Here is a 23,414-nt window from a genome sequence, read left to right as displayed (position 1 = left end):
TTCCAGACTTGTTTATTTGACCCTATGTTAGTCAGAAAACCCGACCACTAGTGGCGTGACAAATTCTGAGTGTCTGACGCCCATGGAGTATGCTGGTGCTCTGGTCTTGTGAGCCGTGACGTTCTCGGGGTTATACGTCCCTGGACCGGGCTTTTTGGTCTTGTCTTTGGGTACGTCGTGACGTCCCAACATGGAGAACGCAGGCTGCCGCGGCCGATACACACTAGGGTCCGTACTGTTGTATCGGCAGGGTCCGGGAGTCTTGGCTAAATCCTCAGATGGTCCCCCGGTGCTGAAAGTACCCGACATGGTGTAACTTGCGCTGGCTCTCTTGTTTGGGATGTGAGAGCCCAGGAGTGGAGGCAGGCTGTACTTGTTGGGAGCCGGGACCGGGTCCACGGTGCGGTAGCGGGTGCGACGGCCCATCGTGTAGGAGGGCGGTCTGCGCTGCAGGTTGCTGGGTGGAGCTTTCTCAGGTCTGTATGTACCTGGTCCAGGTGTGCTGAATAACTCTTCTACTGATCAGAGAACAGGAAGATATAAATACACAATAATAAAGGTGGAGCGTAGTAGGCCTGTCACAATAAACATTAAATCAATTAATCGCATAATCAGTTATAAGAAACACTGATTTTCATTTGCTTGATGTGTCGCTTTTTCTCTTTTTACAAAAGACCGAATGATCGTCAGTTTGGTGTTTTGGTCTCAACTAGCCTTTTTTTTTCTTTTTTTTTAAGTAATCTTGTTTACAGAGACTTTGTAATTTGTTTGTATTGTTTTCTTTACTTATTTTGGATAATTAAAATGTCTTCCACTTCCAGTCTTTAAATGATATTGATCCTTGAACATGTGTTCTTGCGTTTTTGTGCCATAATTACTATTATATTACTTGAAAATGGTCTCAAAACAACAGTATTTTTGTTTATTGCAATAAGTTCTGGGACTATCAAAATTTGTTATCGTGACAGGCCTAGAGTGTAGCTCATATAGTTCAGAGGCAACAAATGAAACTTAGTTTCTGGAAAGATCCAAAGCAAATATAGATGAATAAAATGTATGAAGAGTTAACATCCATCCAGAAAGAGTGAGAGAAAACTTACTCTGCGTTTTCATTCTACTCAACATTGAATATGCAGGTGTGCCATCCTTTCCAAAGCGAGTGATTTTTGCATCAACATGATACAGAGGCCCTGGACTGGAGTCGAGAGAAAGCACTGCAATAATAAAGTAAAAACCTTCAGACGTGCTTAGATAGAGAACTATGAAGTTCTGTCTCCCCCTAGGGGTACAGAGCCATTACTACACCACACAATGGAGTACAACCTGGTGTGAAGGATAACTCTTGGGAAGATGAAATCACTTTTTGAGTTGGTGTTTCAATATAAATACACGAAGAAGCATTTTGATATTAACTCAGATGTTTTCACTTATTTTTTTTCTTTTTTACCAATATCTGACCAGATCATTTTTGAACCCAGCTCAATCTGACTGTATGTAGTGTGACAGTGGGAAGAAAATAAAAGCATCTCCACAGCATTATACCTTTTTGTTTTCTTTCCTTTTCTTTTCATTTGGATGAAAATTTTTGAAAACCAAAATCGTTTTGGTTTCTGGTTGGAACATGTGGAAACGTTTTGTGACATACTGCATCTGTAATCCCAATGCCACTCACTGTTATTACTCATCCTGCCGTGGAAAGAGTAGGCCGGGCTGGTTGGTTTTGTGAAGTCGTGGCCAACAAACCCAATGGTAGGAGGCAGTCCATAGCGCCCAGGTCCTGGTCCTGGACACAAGGTGTCTGATGAATTTGCTCATACGCAATCTCACGTAATCCATATACTCTATTGCATTCACAACACAAATGTTTAAATACACAGCTACAAATAAAAACCACCAGTAGTAATTTATTGTGGACTGTAGCTTTGTAAAGGGAGATATTTTCCACTTGACCAACTTAAATCCTGAGCAATCAGTTTTTTCTCAAAACAGAGCGAGTCCTGGCAGGTCAGGACAGTGTATATATATATATATATATATATATATATATATATATATATATATATATATATATATATATATATATATATACGCAAGATTTAATGCTAATGGTGTTTATATGCCCACACACTATAAATGCTAATGGTGTTTATATGCCCACACACTATAAAGCTAGATAAATCAATAACAGCATTAAGATTTATTATTTCAGTCAAGCACTCACCTTTCTCTTTCCCTGCAATTGCTGGGTATTTTTTCTCCATTGGGCTAAGGGTCCTTCAGGATTTAAAAAAGCATTGCAGCACTACAAAGATATCCATGCAACATGTCAAACTGCATGGATGTGGGAAATAAAATAATGATAATAATAAAAAAAAAACGACGGAAAAGCGAGTTATGCACCTCATTGAAGTCAAATTCTCATGTCAGCCAAAGGTGAAGCAGGGCATGCACCAGATGAGCATCAGCGATGCATCGTTCTCTCTGCTTTATCCCACCATGGAGAACTTTTCAGCAACCATTCAGGATCAATCCCTAGTTTCCTCTGAAACAATCGGGAAACCTGACACCAGTAATGCACATCAAAATGGCAACAATGCACTAGACTCCTCCCTGTAGCTCAAATTGTAGCCCTCTGCCAGCTTGCCTCTTTTGTATCAATAATTCGCCCAAAGCAGCTCAGACAGGTGAATAGCCTCCGTCCCAAAAGGGTTGGACATTTATAGGTGCACTGAGCTGGTACTTAGAAACAATGTCATCACTCTGATTCACCCTCATGTAATGCTAGCTGTCCCCTGCAAAGCGTGGAACCAAGATCCCCGTCTCCCCCCTTCCTCTTTTCACTCTTTCTGCCCATTGGAGCGTTGACCTGAAACATCACTCTTCAGCCATGCATGCAGTTGCCACAGAGACTGCCTCGGGTAGCTTGTTGCAGTCAGCCCCCCTGCAGCGGTGGCTTGTTGTCGAGAAATGTTTTGATCAATCGTGAACGCTTGGATGCAACAGATGCAGCAGCCACCAGAGTATTTGTCTGGTGTATCGGACTTTCACTTTTGGAGGTTGAACCAGCAGCCTCTGAGTTTATCTTCTTATAATCGTTTGGTTGCACTGTCTTCATTGTGGCTGAATATCAGCAGCACACTAGCTATTTTTTTTTATTGTATCTAATCGTATTGATTAGAGACACAGAGGTCTGACCTGCAATCTGCTGGAGGTCGAGGTAACAAAGGGGGCCGACTAGTGACAAGTGCAATCGCTAAACATTAAACTTTAACACGGTCTAGCTCCCTTCTCAGCTGTTGCTTTGGTGATGTGAAAACAAATGTGATGTAAATCCATATTTTCAGGCACACACTTCCAGTTAGAACTGTACGGTCGTCATTGCCTTGTAATTCATCTACAGCAGCTTTTTCACAATTTGAACCAAAAATATGAAGCTAGTGTAGAAATGAAAAGAAACTATTTTTTCTTTTTTAACAAGTTCTTCTGTTTTCTACAGCAAAACGACACCAATTAAACAAGTTATTTCTACAAATATTATCATTATTCAGAAGAAGCATATTTTTCTATCATAAAAGTTTTATGTTATTCTTTTATGATACTGTAAAATTAAGTTTTATTTTGAAAATGCAAATGCAAAAATGGTTCTTTCGACTGTAAAGGTTGCTGACCCTTGTTCTACATACAACTAACCCATTATGATAACGTGGAAGATTTTTTTTTCCTAGTTTGTTGCCAATTCATTAAAAAAACAACAACAAAAAAACAACAAAGAAATCACATTTAAACAACTGTGATTGTTTAAATGTGATTAACTATGCCTCAAGTATGCAGCTAAAAAAAGAAGCTGTTTCACATCCTTCAGATTATTCTACAACTTGAATGAAGTCCACCTAGTAAATTCAGCTGATTGGATTTGATGGCACACATCTGTCTATATAAGGTCCCACAGTTGACTGACCCAATTCTAGTTGCTCAAACGCCAGTGTCATTGTACACAATCATGAAAGTTTAACATAAACTTTGAGTCGGTGCAGGTCAGAAAAGAAAGCTGCATCCCAAGAGAAGACCGACATTTCTAGGTAATCTTCTCAAGACATTAAAAGCAAGAAAGGTTTCGTATTCAGACAACTGTTGCCAATATAGCAAAACCTTTGGAATAGACAAGGTGAAAGGACACTGTACAAATGTCAAGCATGGTGGCGGCGGCATCATACTGAGGGACTATTTTACAGCCAGTGTTGGAATATCTCGCTATTCTTCAACTCAATCAAAACTGTTTTTGGAGGAAATGGAGCAAAATAACATGAACCTTCTAAATTTGCTCCATTCTTGACTGTGCTTTAAAGCCAAGCACACGCAAAGCCACCAACTAATTTAAATTCACTCTTTCAGTTCTGATAAAACACATGGTCAAATATCCAACCAAAAATACCCGCAGAAGCTAAGGAACAAATTGCTGATGTTGATATATTTGACCTGAAGAAAACTCACCATAAATTCAGTCCTAGAAACAAAAGTCTGGTTTGTGTATAAATTTTATTCTCATTTGTTTCAAAAACAGTATTTTGATATGAATCAGGATTACATTTGGTCAAATTTGTTACATTTACATCAATCGATTTCCTCAACGTCCTTTAGTTGAACAACAACAAAATAGCTTATGATCTGTACAATCAGCTTTCCTGGCATGTAAGGTGAATGGTGAGAGATGGTGGTTGAGTAGTTTCAGAGACGAATGCAGAGTCCAAATGCAGCGACGTTCAAAAGTTCCAGCAACCTGAAAGTCTGTAGTTTGATGAGACCTGTGCTCCCAGTTTATGTTTCCTGTCTCTTCAAAGCTGTGCAACAAATAAAAAAAAATGTAGAAGATAGCATCTTACAATGAAAAAGAACATCAGCTTATGTTTCTGTAAAGCATATGGTTAGCATATGTGTTTCTCCAGCAGCATACCAGCACAATAATTTTAATCAGACCTTTCAGTTATTCGGTGTTAAAGCCAAAACAAAAAAAAAAAAAGTGTTTAAATAAGCACATCAAGAACCACAGCGGGGTTGTGGGGGGGGGAGTAGTCTGTGTGGGCAGGTAATGACTTTAAAATAGAAATAAGGAGTTCTAGCTACAAATAAATACCACAGATAGAAAATATAATAAAACATATTGCTTAACATTGAGTGTAATTACAAACTAGTGATTATAAATGCAGCACACTGGATACAGAGTCTACGCTGACTATTGATGAGTAAAAAAGGTCTGGAGGATTCTCGTTTCAAATCGTTCTCACTCACATCCTACCGCACACAAAAACAGACACACATGATAAAAGCATCCACTCTGACTCCATTCAACTAGCAACAAAAACTCAGTTCCCAGACCACACCAACTTTCTGTAAAAGCCAGTCTGCATAGTCTCCATTTTCCTTCCATTCACAAGCATATTCACAAAATATGGTACAATTTTAAGGTGGGCGTATGGCTTCCCTCTGGGTATTTCTGTGGACGACAAAGAAAAGGAGAGAAACGACTTTGTTACAAGAGTACCTCAAAAAAATCGCGCAGGTAGTTCCGGTCAGAACAACCGGAGGAATATCTAATTCAGAGACGCGCATACCATCGCTCAGGGGTGCTCTTTGTGTCCATTGTGGGTAGCTGAGTATTTGCGTGTAGGGGCACTTTATGCTGCACACCTCCCCCACCTTCTGGTATGTCAAAATGGTCCCCTCCCTCTCCGTCAGCAAGGAAAGGATCAGAGTCGTATTCATAGGAGTAGTAGGACACCTCTGGCATGGAGCCTTGTTCTTCTTCACCTGCAGGGACAGACACACATTCAGTTAAATAAAAGCTGATGACAGACAAGTACGGCCAACGAGTGATCACAATATCCACCCTGTAAAGGAGGAATTAACTTGTTGGGAAATAAATGACCATCTTAGTAGCATTGTAGATGTCAAATCATCTCAAGTGAGATGTGCCAAGAATCGCTGGGAGTTTGGTTACTTGCCATCATCTCTTTGCGTTTCAGTGGAGCCCCTCGTATGCGCAGATTCACCCATTCACAGATCTTTCTGTGGAACGCAGTTCTAAAGTATTCATGGATGTTTTTTTCTTCCATAGACTTCTAAATATATATATAAAACATCTAAAATATTTGAAAGAGAATACATTTAGGTAAGTGAAATACAATGGTAAGTGACCTGGTACTGGCTGGCATTTGCAAGGCAGTCAGTTTAAGAGAACCATTCACTTTCCTTGGAGCTGAGTAGCCAGACGCCCAAGACAGGAAATAAGGAAGACTGTAGATATTAGCTTCTGTGGTAGTACTAAGACAGTTTCCACTGTGTATATTAATGCATATCAAGGTATATTTGGTGTTTGAACTATTAAATAGGCATTATTAAATGTTGTGTAGGGGGTCTGAAGTATTTGGGAATTTATCAGTTCATAGGTGGCTGTGGCCTGTGTCCCCCACGAACACTGGGGGTCCACTGGTCTCGCATGCAGGAAGCTGCTGCTACAAATATTGAGGCATTGTCAAGAGAAATACAGGAAAGAAGCGTCCTCTTCAAGAAAAACATGAAGGAAGGTCTGCAATTTTACAGAAAGAGCAAAGACTGATGGTAGGATATTTTCATGTTAATCGTCTTTCTGGTTGCTTGGTTTAGCTGCAGAATCATTTCTCCAGAGACAGAGACTAATTTAAAGCTGCTGTTTGTGTGAAGGGCAGGGAATTATGAGACAGCCTTGATTATAAAAGTTAATATTTAGGACATCGTATCTTAAGATGGAGTTCCAAATGTTGACCAGGAGGGGGCCCCCTTCCGTAAGTTGTTTGACACAGCATGTGACTTTAAGCCTATTTTTCTTTAGTGTTTTATGTGACTAGAGGTATTAGAGTTTCACTCTAAAATGGCTCTGGTGGAACGTTCTGCACGAAACCCCACATTTAAAGACTTGCACATGTAGGACCCAAAACAAATGATAAAAGAAATACCGCAGATCAAATGAAGCCTTCAAGTCTGTATTTGACTGTATGTTGACCGCTGCAGCAGGTTCACTAATAAGACAAGTCTGCACACGGAAAGCAATTCCAGAGCTCCAGCTTCCTTCTGTGCGTCTCATTTTCTTGGCCGAACTCATTTTTACCTTTTGCTTTCTTGTTGCTCTCAGAAGACTGAACTTTAATGGTTTACAGAGATGGTGATTTAACAGTTTATATTAATAATAAATCTAAAGCGTCACTATAGCTGTGTGTGTGTGTCAGTGGTGGCTCAAGAGACTGCAAAAGGCATGAGATGTAATAATTAACATTTTGCATATTTGCTTTTGATCGCAAGCGACAGGCATATACCTGCATTTGTGCACCGCATTCTTGTGTCGAGCATTTCGCTTTTGTACTGAGGGAGACCTTTGACTGAGAGAAGCTTTGTGAGGAGCAGCTACTGGGAGTTGCAGGCTGAGAAACAAGTCAGAGCAGGTCATGCGACATCAAACATGCATGCACAAATGCACACCTGGATACCGCTAAGAAACTGTAGATAGGACTTAATGTTATGTGTCCAAAAAAATGATGAACACCTCTTCACCCCCACCCTCCCCTTACACACACACACAAGCATTAAGGTGTGAGAACTTGACACTTTCAGTAATGTGTTTTCATGCTGTCATTGCCAAAAGGTAATACTTTCACATCCCACATCCACGCAGAGAAACATCCTTTCAGCGATTCTCTGGCTGCTTATCAGGAGAAAAGGTAAGCTTCCTGACAGCAACAAGCAGGCCCGGTGTGAAACCTATCCTCCCATTTATCATACTGATTGTAGACGTGAGGTGGCGGCAGGGGAATGTGCCGCCACACACCTAGGAATCAGTTTAACCCTAATCTCCTCAGCCCTTTTCCTTTGTGTCTGCTCCTTGTTCTCTTGTTTAGTCCTGCTTGCTTCTCTTTGGACTTTTTTTGTGCTTTGTCACGCAACAGCCATAAATTTCATTCATTGGTATTTCACTTGACAGACCAACACAAAGTGGAGAATATTTGGCGAGTGGAAGAAAAATGATGTATGATTTCAAAAATGAATGACTGAGATTCCTGTTCAATCTTCTTTGCAAAATACACCTGTCAGACTGAATGGAAAGCATCTGTGAAGAAATAAATATCGTGCCACAGATTCTCAATTGGATTTACGTCTGGATTTAACCGTATATGTGACTATACATGTATTTTACATGTATAGTCACATGTAAAGTACATGTGACCATACTTTACTTAAAATATATATTCTTTTCTTTTTGTGCATGGAGGGTAAAGCCCCCTGGCCCAAATCCAAGTCTTTTGCATACAAGTTTTGGTTCAGAGTAAATATAAACACAAAGGTGTTCATGCATATAGCAAACACCTTTGCGTTTTGCATATTAGGAGCGTGTGGAAATATGTTGTAAATGTTAACAAAATGACATTAATCTGACATGACAAGCTGCCTCTGACTGATAAAGAAAGTTTGCACAAGCAGAATAACAGCCTCTTTTAGTAAACACAGCTGCCGATTCTTCCAGACGTGAATGTGAAGGATCAGGAGACAACTGCGGATGTGGTATATGAGAGAAGGTGTGGTATGGTTACCTGCGTGTACAGGCACCGAAGGTTGTTCGGTTTCTTGGTTCACCTCTGGCTGGTTGTTTTCAATGGTCTTACCTTGACAAACACACACAGAGACAGACGTTAGGTCATTCACATAAACGTGGCTTCCACTTTCTCGCTGATAAACAGCTTGGTTTCCTTAGTCCTAACAAAGACTTTTCGTCAAAATGTATCGCTCCAAAAATAGAAGGAGCCAAATCACAAACGAGGGAAACAATAACAGCCTCCTTTTCTTTCCTCAAAATGAGGAAGCCGTGAAACAAATCTGCCCCCACTGAAGCATACACAAACAAACAAGGTCAGGGAGCGCGTCAGTCCTTTTGATCATTTACAGCATGAAACACTTGGCACAGGCTCAGGACTTTTCCCACCAAAGTTTTGTCTATGCCTTTTCCCCAATCTGCTCCGCAACATGAAGGCTCCTTTGTTGTTGGGCTGTGCGTCGGAAAGGAATGTGACGAGGATTTCTGAGGAAGGACAAAAGCACTCTGTCATTTGGAGAGAGCCCTGTAATATGACGGAGAGCGAGTGAGGGTTGGGGGGGACGGGGGGAGGAAGATGGGCAGAAGTTTTTTATTTTCCTCTGAGGACTCGTCCAGTAATCAGCTCGTCACCTGAACAGCTGTTTCCTGAGCTCAGATCAAGGCTCAGACACATTTGCAGGTGCACGCACATATTGACAGAATAAAATTGAGCTGCAAAGCAAAATGTACGTATACACAGCAGCCTCACATGGAGCAGATATGCAACCGTAAACGGCAAAGTAAATAAAGTGTTTCTGCTCCTTGAATGTTTTCATATTTTGTCACATTACGACCACTAAAATCTGAAAACTGTGCAAATAAATATTTTTGAGACAATGTTTTGTACAGTCATCTTTCTCTGTAATAACAGCTGCAAGAATTTGAGGTAAGTTGATTCCAGCTCTGCACATCTAATGATGTTTTTCCCTATTTTTTGTTATTTATTTTAATTTTTTTATAAATAGCTCAGTCACATTGGATGGACAGTGCTTCTTAGTATCAATTTATTACTCACAGATTCTAATCAACTGCTTTATAAAAAAATAGATTTTATAGCTGTAGTCATCAATTCACCACTAGATTTAATACAGGGTTTTTTCTGCGACATTAACAATAAGATAAAATCTGATTTTATTTTATCTGTGTGTATATTTAGGCTTGTTGTCTTAACGGAAGGTGAATACTTAACCCATCTCAAAAGTCAAAATGTTGCAGGATTTGTTCCAACATCTTCCTGGATTTAGCTGCAGGAATATTCAGTTTAACTACAACCAGCATCACTGTCTCAGCTGAAGAAATTCATTTTACTAGCTGGAAAAATTTAAGATGAGCTACTTTTTTAGTTTTCGGCTTTAGGTGTAATAATTTGCGTATTAAAAAAAATGACAATTAGAAAGTCCACACGGAGTATTTTGAGCACTTACTGGGTGAACACTGGGACACGGAGACCTGCTTGATGCGAGTCCCATTTCGACAAGAAGACACCTCCATCTGACACTGGTTCTGGTAGAGCTGCCCATCCGACCCACAGACGGGCTCTCCGTCGTAGCCACAGTCCCTGTAACACGTGCAGCGCTCGATCTGCTCCTGCTCCAGGCAGCCTAGCACATTGTTGCATTGGTTTCCCTGCACAAAACCTGCAGAAATTGGTTAGATGACAGAGGAGCAACTAAGGTGCATGCAAATAATTGTGCGTTTGTTGTGTTTCTCACCTATCCACTGATTCGTTGAACTCTCGACCTCGTTGCAGGTGGGCCCATCACACAGCTCCCGTGCAAGTGGGCTGCTCTCGCTAACGTTGTAGAACCTGGTGGCCTCAAAAGCTGCATGACGAGCACAACGTAACACCATATTTGCTGCTTTACAACGTTAAAAGTTAAAAACTTGGCAAAGAAGGAAGCTTAGTCCACACAGGAAGAAATTTAGATCCTTTGGTTTTTAACATTTTACAGAACTGCACAAAAAAAAAAAAAAAAAAAAAAATTTGAGGCATACCTGGCTCATAGTAATCATAGATCTTGACCGGAACAGGTGCTGTCTTGCCCACAATGTATTCCCTGATAGTTTGGAAGGCCACACATGTCATACATTGACTGGGAATCTAAGGGGCAAAAAGTAGCACATCTGAGATTTTGCACACCTCAGAATCATTCAAACTGTTCGTCAATCCGTACCTTTATTTCTACATACCTCATCAAAGTAGAACAAGACTTTTCTGCCATTCAGCTCATATCTCTTCAACCCCACTCTTTTATCCATCATCAGCTGTAAAGAGAGACAGAAAACAATTATCTGTCAAAATTTGGGTCGGTTTTGAAACCTCAATGGATCTCTTTATTGTAAATCTATACAAACTATTTGTACACTGAAGGTAATTTGAGATGAAATTGTCAGAATCACCTCAGGCAGGTTTAAGGTTTGTGTGCAAAGAAATTAAACTACAGACTTGATAGAGCGAGTCGAAAAAGTTAACACATTTATTCGCACCCATAATAAAGATATGGAAAATAAACTTAAACTTCTATAGCAGACAAATGTAATCTTAAACAAAAAAAGAGGAAAAATGCAACCTTTATTTTGAGCACATCTATTTAGTGTGATACTTTTTTCACCACCTCATGAAAAATTTTGTATATTTAGCAAGAAATCGTTTTAGCAAGGAGGCAAAATATAATTAAACATAACTATTTTTATTGCATGTTTCAAATTCACAAAATCACTTTTACGACTGATACATATTTTTGCTTGATTTCCTAATCTCGCAAGTTGAAAATTGTCCAAGAGAGACGTATGGGGACATTTGCAGCAAAGAAGTTGAAAAGCAGTTATCTGCAGTTTTAAATCAAATTGTGATAAATGGAAATGTATAAAATTCGTCTTAATAGATATTAATAGCAATCAGCACCACAGGGAACTGGACAGCTCCACCTCACCCCACCCCAGAGCTACTTCTCACACAGACGAAAATATATTTTGTGTGAATAAATGCTGTAGATCCATAACCAAAGCTTTAAATAGTTCCTATTGTCTACATCCCAATTTAGAGACTCTACGTGTTTTATCACTACACCACTACTTGTCTGAGTCATGATCTTCAACTCAAGCTGCCCTCGTGGGAAACAGTAGAAAGGTGACTGTAAGGGCTCTCCGCAGAAAATGACTGGCAGATATAAAGAGTAATGAGCACACTGTTGTGAATCTGTGTGAAAATAATAATAAAATAAAAAAAAAAAAAACATAAGTTTGTTCCCCCAGTCAAAGGTGGCAGTCTTGGGACAGTGGGGGGTTTATGAGGTGCTCACCTGGAGCTGGCGCCACAGAGACACTCGTATGTAGTCACACACTCTTAAAAAAAAAAAAAAAGAAAAAAAAAGCATTGTTTGTTCTGTATAGCAACGCAAACCGGTTGTGAACTTCTGCAACTCAAACACTAAACTCACAGCGTCCTCTGGGCTGTGAATCACAGCTCGTTATGTCAGGGTGACAGGAGCCCTGAGCAGTTACTGGACTAATCACTTATGTCCACAGCACCTATGAAATAAGATGAGGCCAAGCTGAAGCCAGGGTTGCCACTGTAAACTTGAGGAATGTGAATGGCAGTCAGACAGTCAGCAGTAAAACCCAAGGGAGGCCAGCAGGGGTTTAAACTCAGCTTGTTAGGCACCACAACTCAGGTCAGCCTCCAGTGACATACTGACAGCACGCTGTGTGTGTGTGTGTGTGTGTGCGTGTGTGTGTGTGTGTGTGTGTGTGTGTGTGCGTGTGTGTGTGTGCGTGTGTGTGCACGTTTTACATTGCTCCAGGTAGCCACAGAGGTGTCTCTGTAGTAATGGAAGCCTGCAGACTGAGGCCCTATTACAGCCCAGTAATGAGGGACATGCTTCTGATGGGTGACTGGGGAGCTGACCTGGATTCAGCCCCAAAACCTACTTCATACTAGCTGCCACCTTTCTAATTACACGCATTCCTCAATATACCAATGCAACCGACGTCTAATAATGCTTTAAGTTACTCATTCCTTTGCCTAAGAAAAACAGATTAATTGTTTGTTAATGTGTTACTGCTTCCAGCTGGGTTGATATTGGTTTTTCAAAGTAAAGAGACCAGATGATTCACAGCCACTCTATGTGTGTGTGTGTGTATGCTACGCTGTATGTCTGTAAAGTGTGGGTGTGACTTCATTGAAATGTTATGTATTTTTTACTCTGCCTTTGGAGGATCGACCATTTCTTTTCTCATTGGCCTTTCAGTCCAAGTCGGTAGAGAACTCATTTCACTGATAATTACGCTGTCTTACTATCTCCAGCAGCATCTTAACATGATTTTTCTTGTTATTCTGAGGATTGATACAACGGTGGGATAAAAATACATGGAGTATAAAGCAAATAACTTGTATTATTGCTCTGTTACTTGGAGGAGCAGCAACAGTGAGTGGTGCATGTGTGATTCCATACTCTTTCCAGGCTTTCGACATCAGCTCTGAAACCAGAAATCATGGGAACTTCTATGACTGCCATGTTGGATGAGCCTGAATGGAGCCACCTAGACCAGAAGATTAGAAAAAAAATTAACAAAATTATCCCCCACCCCCAATCAGCTCTGTACATTTGAACACTGTGAGTCTCTACCTAGCACAAACTTCTAAAGAGATGTGGAAGCTCAGCTTGTCCTGGTGGGCCGCCGGGTCGTCATCGTCGATGGGAGCCCGGCGCTTCCGACTGAGCTCAGAGCGGTTGTCGGCTCGGCTTCGGGAACGTGACGCAGAGTGCTTGGAAGTCGAAGATGAGGAGGAGGGCTGCAGGCGTTGCTCCTGTAAAGGCTCTTTCAGATCCACATTGAGTTGGAAAGCTGGCTTTGCTACTGGGTCAGGTACATTGTAAGACACGTCGATCTACAGGCAGACCAAAAATAAAGAAGCAGAAAATGCTTAAGATAAACCACATCTTTATAAACATATAATATATTTTTTTAATTACTCAGATCTGGTCTCCTCTGATTGGAGCACCTTATTTCACATGTTTGCCATATCCCATAAATGGCTTGTGGCAAACAGCCATTTGTGGGTTTCTTTTTGCCAACTTCCCCATCACCAAAAAAGTCAAATGCATGGAGTGCATGACTAACAATTGTCCTGCACTTTCCACCTGAAAAACAAGATTCTGCAGCTCCTCCAGAATTACCTTGGTCCTCTTAGGGTATGAGATATGAATACTTTTGAAAAGCATGGCTTACAAATTCGGAAAAAGTACAAAACGGTAATTCTGAAAGTGTGCTTATGAACGTGTGCAGGTGGGGACTATTTGATTGCCCAGCTCTTGCATTTAATCATGGCCCAGGTGTGGCTTGGCTAATGGGCTGCCATAGAGATGCTGATGCACAGAAAAAGGGGATTGAGTGAAAGTTGTTGTTATAAAAAAACTGCAAAGGAAAGCTGTAAAAAAAAAAAATCATCGTATTCAGTTGCAGTTACATTTTTGTAAAAATATTTGACAATCCACTGCATTTCACTTCTGAACAATTATCAACATAGTTGATGAGAAATACAAGGTAAAAACCTTCTACTGACGACATAACATTTGAATCAACCAGTAAAATACCCTCTAACAATCAACTCTGAGTTTGATTTTGTATTTTTTCTTTCATTAACTTGCTGCAGCAGCATGTGACACACCTCTTTTTGGCAGATCATTGTGAGCCATAGCATTAGAGCTTCAATTTAGGTAATTTTCCAAGACGGCAAACAGGCATTTACACAAGCTTGAGTGCGTCTAATACCTGCATGAGACAGCAGCCTTCACCTTTGGCGCTGACAAAAAGGCCTGTGGGGATACTGGGTATCTAGAAAAAAATAAAAAGCAGGAGAAACAAAGAGTCAGAGGGGGCAGGGAGAGGTGACTGAGTCATTTATCACGTGAATGAATGCTGTAGGCTGCTGCACTGATGCTAGTGGCTCCCTGGCTACTTACCAGCAGCCCTAAATTGCCCCTAATTAAGTTGACACCCCTAATCATAGCAGAAAAAACATGCTTGGCAAAGGAACTGCTTGCATTCTCACCTGAAAGGCGATGCAGTCAGGGGAGATAAACCCCTCACTGCCAAGTCTGCTTAATGTGTGAGTAAACATGTCAGTGAAGCACAGATCCTTAATCAAGAAACCAACAAGGCACATTTGGAAAAATCCACCCGGGCTTGATTTGTAAAAACAGAACACAGAGATTACAGCTTGACTCTGACAAATAGCTGCTCATTAATCACTAGATAGGCGTGTATATACATTGCAGCTTAACTGAATGAAATGCCCCATCCGTCTTGGTTATGACATCGATAAAGTGTATTAATTATCAGCATGCCAAACTGGTGTTTCCATTACATTTGTGCGGAAGAAAAGTGAGCAGCCTCGAAGCGGCAAAACAGGCAACTAAACACGCAGAGCATTTGCTCTAACCCACATTCACCTTTGCCCTTTGAAGGAGTTTTTTGTTGTCCCGGTTAAGCTCAAAGGCCTCCTGGAAGTCCAGGTTGGTGGAGGCCAGAGAGATGGTGAGGTTGACCCCTCCTATGTATGAAAGGATGGCGTACTCCGACAAGGCGTGCAGAGCCACACACGTGTCCTGAAGAGATCGGTTTAGCGCAACACACATTTAGAAACAAGTACAGTGTTGGGTCAAACAGTCTTTCTCGTTTTTTTCGGTCACACTTAAATGTTTCAGGTTATCAAAAATTTTTTTTTACATCAGAGAAAGAATCATCAAGAAAAATATTTTTCTGAATATGTATGTTTTAATTATACCTTGCTGCTGGTGCACCTGAATTACCCCACTGTGGGACAATAAAAGATATGTCTATTCTAAAAAAATAACAAACAAGAAATACATTTTACAAAGTTACCTGTGTGGAGGAGAAACCACCCAAAGCGTTCCTTTGCTGGGAGAGCCACTTGACCACAGGCAGGGCAGAAGCAACGTCACCCAGGACGGTGTAGGTCAGAAGACCATAGGCTGTCATCTCCACCTCTGCTGACACAACTTGGAACAAACAGCTACATTTACAGACAATTCTCAGGGTTGTTTTATTTGCAGGAACTAAAACTAGAATTAGAACAGTCCAATCACGCCAGTCCCCAGAAATTTTTCCAAAAGGTACCTGACTGAGCGAGACCATCACTGAAGCCCATGAAAGTATCTTCGTCTGTCACTGTGCTGCCAGTCAGGCTCCAGTGGGTGAGCCCATCTGCGATAACAAAGGGAAACTAATAGACTAGTTTGCAACAATCGATACCAATCTTAATTTAATGTTGCCTTAATAAGCCCTAAGCGTTGTTTCTGTCACTGAAATTGTGCTTGCTAATTGTTTAAGCTACACTCGCCTCAGGTCCCGTGAGGGAAATTGCATTTATAAGATGAGATCTCTGTGGAGTTCTGTACATGCTTTTAATCACTCATCCTCACACTTGGTGGGAGTATTACTGCAGCTTGAATGCAGGTTGTTTTTTTTCTTGTTTTGTTGTTTATTTCTTTTGCAAATATGTTTTTTTTTTTTTTTTCACGGTATGGAACTTGAACTTGAATCACAGAGGTAGCAGTACCGTGAGTGATGGCCATGTGGTTGAGGCGACGCAGAGCCAACGGAGCATAAGGGCTGCGGAGCAAAGACAGGGCGTATGCAGACAGAGCTGTGGTGTAAGGGTCGTCAGCAGAATACGTGTTGCTTTCCAAGAAGTCCTTGGCTTTAGCCACTGCCACCTTTTCTTCCTGTACAAAACAGTAGGGTCAGAAACTCATAGGGTACTGATTAAAGTCAGAAACTCACATTAACACAATAACTGTTACCCCTAAAACGTTTACGTATTTGTCAATTAGTCATGAGGACACCGTTGTCCTTAATATAGTTAAGGGGTAATAAATAAATCTAATATATATATATATATATATATGATTTTTGTTTTTGTTATAAGTTACAGTTCATATTCTTTTCTTCTTATTTTACCCACTAGATACATGTACTCAAATAAAAATGCTAAATTTGTCTGAAATTTTCCAAGTTAGATTAACAAAAGAGGGACCAACAACTCTGTCCACATCTGAAGTTGTCAATTCATTCTCCATGTTGTGTTTACTGGCATATTAAGAACCTACCATCTCCTCAATTCAGATGCAAAAACCTCCGGTTTACTTTTGAACCGGCCGTCCGTCATACAATGGCTCAACCGTTCCTTCTGTCCAAATTGAGCTATTATATAAACACTCATTTTGTCCTTTAGAAAGTTTAGTTTACTTTCTTCTCATCCATTTAGATTATAGTCCTCTGGAGTCATCTTGCTGTAATTGGCAGTGTTGCCTTTTAATTAATGGAAACTGGAAAGGAGGTCAAGGTATGGCTTTGAAGTTAAGAATACCTTTTCATTTTTTATCAACTCTAGACGGGCAAATTCTAAGAAGAATCCCTGTGGAGATAGACAGCGGCATGAAAGTGGAGAGACGGATGGAAACGGGCCAAAGAGATGAAATACCAAATAAATTCAACTACTTAGGAAACTGGTAAGAAAAGACGCAAAGACTTTCAAGAATTTGCATCCTGGATATTCAGCTTCTGAGGACTGATTTTACTGAAGGGGAAGTTTTTTGGAAAAAAAACTCAAGATGGTTAAATGTCCTTTGAAGAGTGGATGAAAGAGTGAGAAAAGCACAAAAGAGGTGTGTTTTGTGAGGCTAAAACTGCTGCTGCATGTCAGCCTGAATGTTTTGAAGCAGGTACATTAAAAGTGCTGGGGCATAACAAATGTGAGTGGGCCGACTGCCAACACATCCATCTTCACAACTTTCGGGAATGCATCGATACGTCCATACACGAACCGGCCCGGTGGGATGGGCCTCCCTCGCTTCTTTAAGTGGGTCGGGAATAACCCTGGGTGTTTACTCTTGTGATGATAAAAAAAACCTCCCTTAGTAAACTTAACAAAAATAAATAAATCAATCAAATTCCACATCAGGAAATTTTGTATTAAACTTGATTTTTAGTTTAGATTTTTTAAATGTAACTCTATTTTTTCATCAGAAAACTCCCTCTGAGGACTGACTGTTAAATGGAAGAAACATGTTTTTGAACTCACCTCTGTTGTTATCCCCGTCTCCAAGAGAGCTGCTACCACATAAGCAGTGAGAGATATCTTGCCATGGATCCCTCCCTACAAAAGAACATCATAAGTTATCTCATAAATGCCCAAATCCTCCCCTTAAGTACGTACCAAAAAGATGTTGTAAAAGTTACATTAATAAAGCCATTAAAAGTAACCTTATCAAATGCGTGACCGTGTTATTCAGACTCAATCTTTAACATCACTGGCACATTACAGCAGTGATGAATGGGGGGATGGATAGTTGGGTGGATGCAATCTTGTTTCAAAAGGAACATTATTTCTTTTGGAAACACTGTTTCTTGGAAATAACATTTATAACAGTTGGAAAGCCAGGTTATTTTTCTTTAATCAATGCCACATTTGTAAAGAAACTGCATTTGTTGAGTAGCAGACTTGAGCCCATTAAAAACTGCCAAAAAGCTTTTTTTTCTGCTGGGGAGTCTTGCTTGGAGGTTCTGTTACTTGAGGAGATGAGAATCAGGCGCCTGATTAACAGTATCTGTGAGCACCGGTCAGATAGCGTCTGCTCTAATCTGAGAGGAATCCGTGCCATTAGGGCAATTTCAGTCCTCCAGGATGACAACACTCACCTCCATTGAGTGGGGATTATCAGGGACAATCCACAAAACTTGGAGGAAAAGAAAATGTGCTGTTCACACCAGAGAGACCAACACACCTAGTGGCTGCCAGTGTGGCTGTGTTGGGTGAGGATATCATCACACAGCAGTGTGTGACGTCTATGGCATCCAGAATTAGGATGAGGTCTCGGGCAAGTACTTCATGCACTACTCAGGCAAGGAAGTAGCGCATGTAAAATAAATAAGATGTTAAATTCCCAATCTGCCATGTACCTTCAAACATCAACTATACAGTCCAATAAACAACACATCAGAATGAGCTGTTTGGCATTGACAGATACATTTTTCATGGGTGGAACCCAATTTCTTTACATGTGAGCCACCATTTGACGGAAAACTAGCAAACAAACCCAGATGGGGAGTACTGGAAAGAAACACGGATTACCTGATTAAGTTCATTAAGTCTTAAATAAGACAAAGCAACGGCCAGCTTTCTATTTTCTTTGTTGTGTTGCTGAGTTAAATTTAAATTGGCAGGTAGAAAAACGGCAAACTGCTTTAAACTTACATCTATCCAAACACAGGCCTACCTGCAGGTCTTTATTGAGGATGCGTCCCATAGCAGGAAAGGAACCGTCTTCTCGCTGATGTTTGATGAGCCAGGACTTGGCTGCCCGGAGCTCTTCGGGGTCAATGAAGATAAATCCCCGAGACTGAGCAAAGGACTTCAGAACAAACGCTGTCAGCCTAGAGGACAGGTGAGCGGAGATGAAAGAGCAGGTAAGAGGAAGAAAAATTAAGATCCTTAATGAGAGTTCACAGTACCTTCTAACAAACATCTGTAAAATACACATCACCCCTTACAGGACAACAACTGGATATTAAAGTGTTTTTCAAAGAGCCACCCGCTTTCAATTTGTCATCAGAGGACAGGAATGTATAGATGATTTGATGAAATGGAAAGAAAGAAGAAAGGAATGAGGAGGGGAGCAGATGGGCAGTTTGATCAGTGCAACCGGATGCAACAGCTGTGCTCTTGAGAATGTGAAACTGCACACAAGCCAATCGAGCATGTTTCTGGTTGGGAGTAAAACATTCCCCAAAAGCATTCCTCAACTTATGAAAGCACAGATCCTAGGGATGAAGGTCTGTGAATCCGGACGGCCCAGGAGTGCAAATGAAGGTTCGCGAGCTACGGTTTCAGCGGAGAAGAGTCTGTGGAGCGATGGAGGACAGCCAGGTCAGTCCTGGGTTCATGACTGAGCTCATAAATATACATAAACAATAGACCTCCTGGTACTGAGTGGAAGCTGCTGTCTTTGGCCAATAGCTGATGTGACAGCAAGTCTTCCATTACAGCAACTCTGACCAGAGTTAGGTAACTATAGGTGAGGTAAGTTGTTTACGAAGTAAAGAAAGAATAATGAGATGGAAAGGAAGGAAAACACAAACAGGTCACACTTTACTTTCCTAATGTGGCCCATAAGTGAGATCATAATCCAAGAAAATAGCAACAGGGGAATAAGTAGGGGGAAAAAAAAGAATGGTACGAACACTCATAAACCAAAAACATAAAATCTTTCCTGACTGGAAGCTGGATTATTTCTCCCCTGAGACAAAACTGATGCCACAGTTCTGGCTTTAAATGTTCACCCTCAAGGAAAAGCTCTGGAGAGTGTAAATGTGAAGTGCTTTGGGAAAGGAAGGAAGCACAAGGGAAGCTGACTTCCGCCCCTCAACCCACAAGCTGGAGAATCCTTCTAGTAATTTTCTTACTCTTTCCTTGTTTTCTGACTTCACACGTAAAAATCACTCCTCTCCAGCTCCACTCTCTGAGAGTGTATCTAAAAGAGGCTTCACGATAAATCCAACCCGGCTGCGGTTTTACTAGGAATGTTATGATTTGGACTTAAAGCTGTCCAGATTCTCTCTGGATGATTACTTTATGGAAAAACATTATCTACTAAAAAGATAGAGGACTAAGAAGTAAAGTGTGTAGACCTGGTATTTAGCCACCTAGCCTTATAGGAATCTATTGACAAACACAAATTCCCTGAGAGCACCAGCTTGTAAAAATAAAGAAAAGCTTTATTTAAAAAAACAAATGTTTTTCAGATTTACATAGTTTATTACAAAAGTATGTTTCTTGAAAACCAATTTTTAGATTGTACATAACTTTATGTGTGTGTGTTTTTTTACTTGGTAATAATGCCCTCTTGATCTCATCTACTTTGTGAAATGCAGCAGTCTGTCATGCAGAAAAATACCCACAAAACATGATGGTGCAAATCTAATTCGGCACAACTAGGATGGTGTTCCCAGGCTTAGAAGTGTCCGTCTTTTTCCTCCAAACTCATCAAAGATCATTAAGCAGTTATATTTCAGTTCCTTCCAAAAATTTACATTTTTGTGCCTTGAATGGATTTTGCAAACTCTAATCTGAGTTTTAATGTTGCTTTTGTAAGTCAGTGGCTTCTGTTTCTCTGAGTGGACTTTCAGCCAATGTATGGGTAATAACACCCTCTTACCAGCTTCAGTTTAGGTCTTTACAAGGTCTTTTGCATTATTCTTAGACTAATACACACATTTTGTACCAAAACAGGCCTTCCTATTAAGTGCAATGGCTAACTATTTAACTGATACTTGTAATTGGTTAAGTGTATCAATTGAATAGATACATGCATCAGATTTGTATTTATTGAGGGTATTGTAGTATCTACAACATGTGTATATTTTACAGTGTCCCTTAAGTAAGGTAGATAAGAATTTTATATTAAATTACATATCTTCTCCTTGTGAATGAATAAAAAATGCAATGGAACCGGAAGAATTCAGTCTGATTTAATGTCAGACAGTGAGAAAAATATATGAACCTTTTTATACGTTGAATGTAAATATCTGATTCCAACTACATAACAGCATTGCCAGTTTTGTTATATACCAAAATTTTACATACATAAAACTTCACAAAATCTAAATATCCATATGAAAACAAATCCCCCCTCCCAAGACCATAAAAATTATCATACTTCATGAAAATCTTATTTTTTTCAGCTTTAGAACAGAATACAAGTAGATAAGAATGAATCATCATAATTTAGATTAGCCAGACCAAGACTGATAGCATAAATTAAATTGTTGATACTGTCTGAAGTTCTGTGATTTCAGATCGTAGAGACACACAGTATCTTGTCTCAGTTTATCTTTAGCCAAATAAAATGGAATAACTAAACAAGTAAACATTAACACATATGCTGGGGAAATTAAAGGTTGATCCGTTGTTTTTGACAGTGAGCAATGCATTTCTGCATTTGAGAGGAGGAGGAGGAGATTAATTTAACATTTTACTATGTGAAATGCAACATGGTAACAGTTTTAACAAATATGTAATAAAACATATATTTTTTTTAAAAGTTGCATGCTGCAGATTTAAGTCTTAAAGTATGGCTCAATTCATGAAAAAAAAACAAACAGTCAATCCTTTTGGTTAACCTACAAAAATACTGAGCTCTTCCTTCTAAGCAAGAGTCGTCCTAGTGCCAGTCATTTAGCTTTAGGTTAATTCTGTGAACTTTTAACGGCCCTGGCATGGAAAATGGTAAATACTGCACCCTAATTCACTGCCAGCTGCTGTCATTTATTCTGAATTACTATATTCCACCAATTTCCCCTGTAAAATGTGTTTTAAATGCTGGGAAATATTAACACAACATTACAGCAGGCAATTAAAGCACTGCTCCACTCATGAACTCTGGCACAACAACAAAAACCGGGCTTGTTTTGGAGGCTAATATGTTGCTGATTGATTTATAAAGTGTCTGTTGCAGGTTTACTCATAGTTCACTGTTTATTTAGTGCCCACAAACCACATTTGTTGCCCCGAGCACCGCAAGAAAACCCCAAACTACTGCTTGTCACATCCTCACATGCTCTCATTAAGAAGATTTAAATCCTACCACAACAGTTTAATATCACCAATTACACTAAGCATAAGGAGTCATTAGATAGTATTCATAACTTTTACTTTACAAGGAATAAAAGAAAGAAAAGGTAAAGGCTCCAGACAACAAATAATACTGACTCCAATCATGGCATTTAGAGTTTACAGGGTCAAAACTGCATAGGTCAATTTTGATGAGAATGAATTTTACCTGCCTCGGGGAGCCAATCATAATGTTTGTTTTCAATTGCCTGTCGTTTATAAAGCCTGCTGTTTTACAGTCTCAGCTCTATTAAACATCACAATACCCACCTGAGCTCATAAATCAACAGGAGGAACGAACATTAAGAATGAGACCCTAAATTACAAGCAGAGGAACTCCACACCGCAGGGATACGTTTCTGGCTGTGTGAAAAATAAAAACTACTTTATTCAAATAAAATAAACATTTCATTTAGTAAATAAGTAAAATTGCATGCTAAATTAACTTTTTTATTTTGTATAATTTTTTTTTTCTTCTTATGCCTTTATTTCAGGAAACGCTGAACGACTCTGCTGCTCCTTGCGTGTATGCATGTACAACTCATTTACTACACTTGCTTACCACATACTGCCTGAGGAATCCCTTTCACCAAATGCACTGTACGAGCCATCCTGCCGTTTATAGGTCAGCTGTCTCTGGTAACCTGGATGACAACAGAGAACAGATTTGCTGTGAAGAGGAGAATATCAGGAAGGTTAACTCTCTGAGTTTCCCGTGCAGAATTTGTGAATACTCTTATTTTCATGAGTAGAGTGACCAGTGTGTTGTATTAATAAAAGTCTTGTCCAGCCAACTACTTTTGATATTAATGGAAGAAAATGTAAAAAGAGAGAGAAAACAATAACGTTAGTAAGGCTGAGTGATGCAATTTGTGATATACAATCCAAAATGTTTATATGTGTTCATATGGAAACACTGAGTACTTTTGTCACTCATTTTAGAGAGTGAAACTCATAAAATATATAGAGTCATTACACACAGAGTGAAATATCTCAAGCCTTTACGTCTCGCTATTTTGATAATAACAGCTTATGGAAAATAAAAAACAAAACTCTTGTGTC

General features: G+C 39.9%; 2 protein-coding genes across 2 annotated transcripts in view; both read right to left on the bottom strand.

The window, feature by feature from the left end:
* Positions 1 to 7: 7 nt before the first annotated feature.
* On the bottom strand, positions 8 to 2,261 carry cimap1d (CIMAP1 family member D). The gene is made up of 4 exons (XM_014987992.2): positions 2,222 to 2,261; positions 1,673 to 1,783; positions 1,101 to 1,214; positions 8 to 518 (listed from the first exon to the last, which is right to left on the bottom strand). The coding sequence occupies exons 1-4, from the start codon at positions 2,259 to 2,261 to the stop codon at positions 28 to 30; spliced, it is 756 nt and encodes a 251-aa protein (XP_014843478.1). The 3' UTR covers positions 8 to 27.
* Positions 2,262 to 4,517: 2,256 nt separating this feature from the next.
* Positions 4,518 to 23,414, bottom strand: part of cpamd8 (C3 and PZP like alpha-2-macroglobulin domain containing 8) — a 44,127-nt gene continuing 25,230 nt past the window's right edge. Inside the window, exons 28-44 of the mRNA XM_088004958.1 lie at positions 22,915 to 22,996; positions 18,961 to 19,117; positions 17,766 to 17,840; positions 16,242 to 16,407; positions 15,800 to 15,886; positions 15,545 to 15,681; positions 15,112 to 15,267; positions 14,432 to 14,494; positions 13,285 to 13,547; positions 13,111 to 13,198; positions 10,847 to 10,921; positions 10,652 to 10,757; positions 10,369 to 10,479; positions 10,081 to 10,293; positions 8,616 to 8,687; positions 5,610 to 5,805; positions 4,518 to 5,491 (exon numbers count right to left, since the gene is read on the bottom strand). Coding sequence (XP_087861084.1) covers position 5,491; positions 5,610 to 5,805; positions 8,616 to 8,687; positions 10,081 to 10,293; positions 10,369 to 10,479; positions 10,652 to 10,757; positions 10,847 to 10,921; positions 13,111 to 13,198; positions 13,285 to 13,547; positions 14,432 to 14,494; positions 15,112 to 15,267; positions 15,545 to 15,681; positions 15,800 to 15,886; positions 16,242 to 16,407; positions 17,766 to 17,840; positions 18,961 to 19,117; positions 22,915 to 22,996 — 2,048 coding nt within the window. The 3' untranslated portion in view covers positions 4,518 to 5,490. The remainder of the gene's footprint in view (positions 5,492 to 5,609; positions 5,806 to 8,615; positions 8,688 to 10,080; positions 10,294 to 10,368; positions 10,480 to 10,651; positions 10,758 to 10,846; positions 10,922 to 13,110; positions 13,199 to 13,284; positions 13,548 to 14,431; positions 14,495 to 15,111; positions 15,268 to 15,544; positions 15,682 to 15,799; positions 15,887 to 16,241; positions 16,408 to 17,765; positions 17,841 to 18,960; positions 19,118 to 22,914; positions 22,997 to 23,414) is intronic.

Source organism: Poecilia mexicana, unplaced genomic scaffold, assembly GCF_051168715.1.
Source record: "Poecilia mexicana isolate PSO_F unplaced genomic scaffold, ASM5116871v1 scaffold_4, whole genome shotgun sequence".
Classification (NCBI taxonomy): domain Eukaryota; kingdom Metazoa; phylum Chordata; class Actinopteri; order Cyprinodontiformes; family Poeciliidae; genus Poecilia; species Poecilia mexicana.
This window is presented reverse-complemented; position numbering and strand designations above follow the sequence as displayed.

Coding starts and splice junctions, on each gene's coding strand:
- cimap1d (XM_014987992.2), bottom strand. CDS start 2,261: ATGGAGAAAAAATACCCAGCAATTGCAGGGAAAGAGAAAG. Junction 1,784..2,221: donor AATTGCAGGGAAAGAGAAAG/GTGAGTGCTTGA, acceptor CCTTGTGTCCAG/GACCAGGACCTGGGCGCTAT. Junction 1,215..1,672: donor CGGCAGGATGAGTAATAACA/GTGAGTGGCATT, acceptor TTATTATTGCAG/TGCTTTCTCTCGACTCCAGT.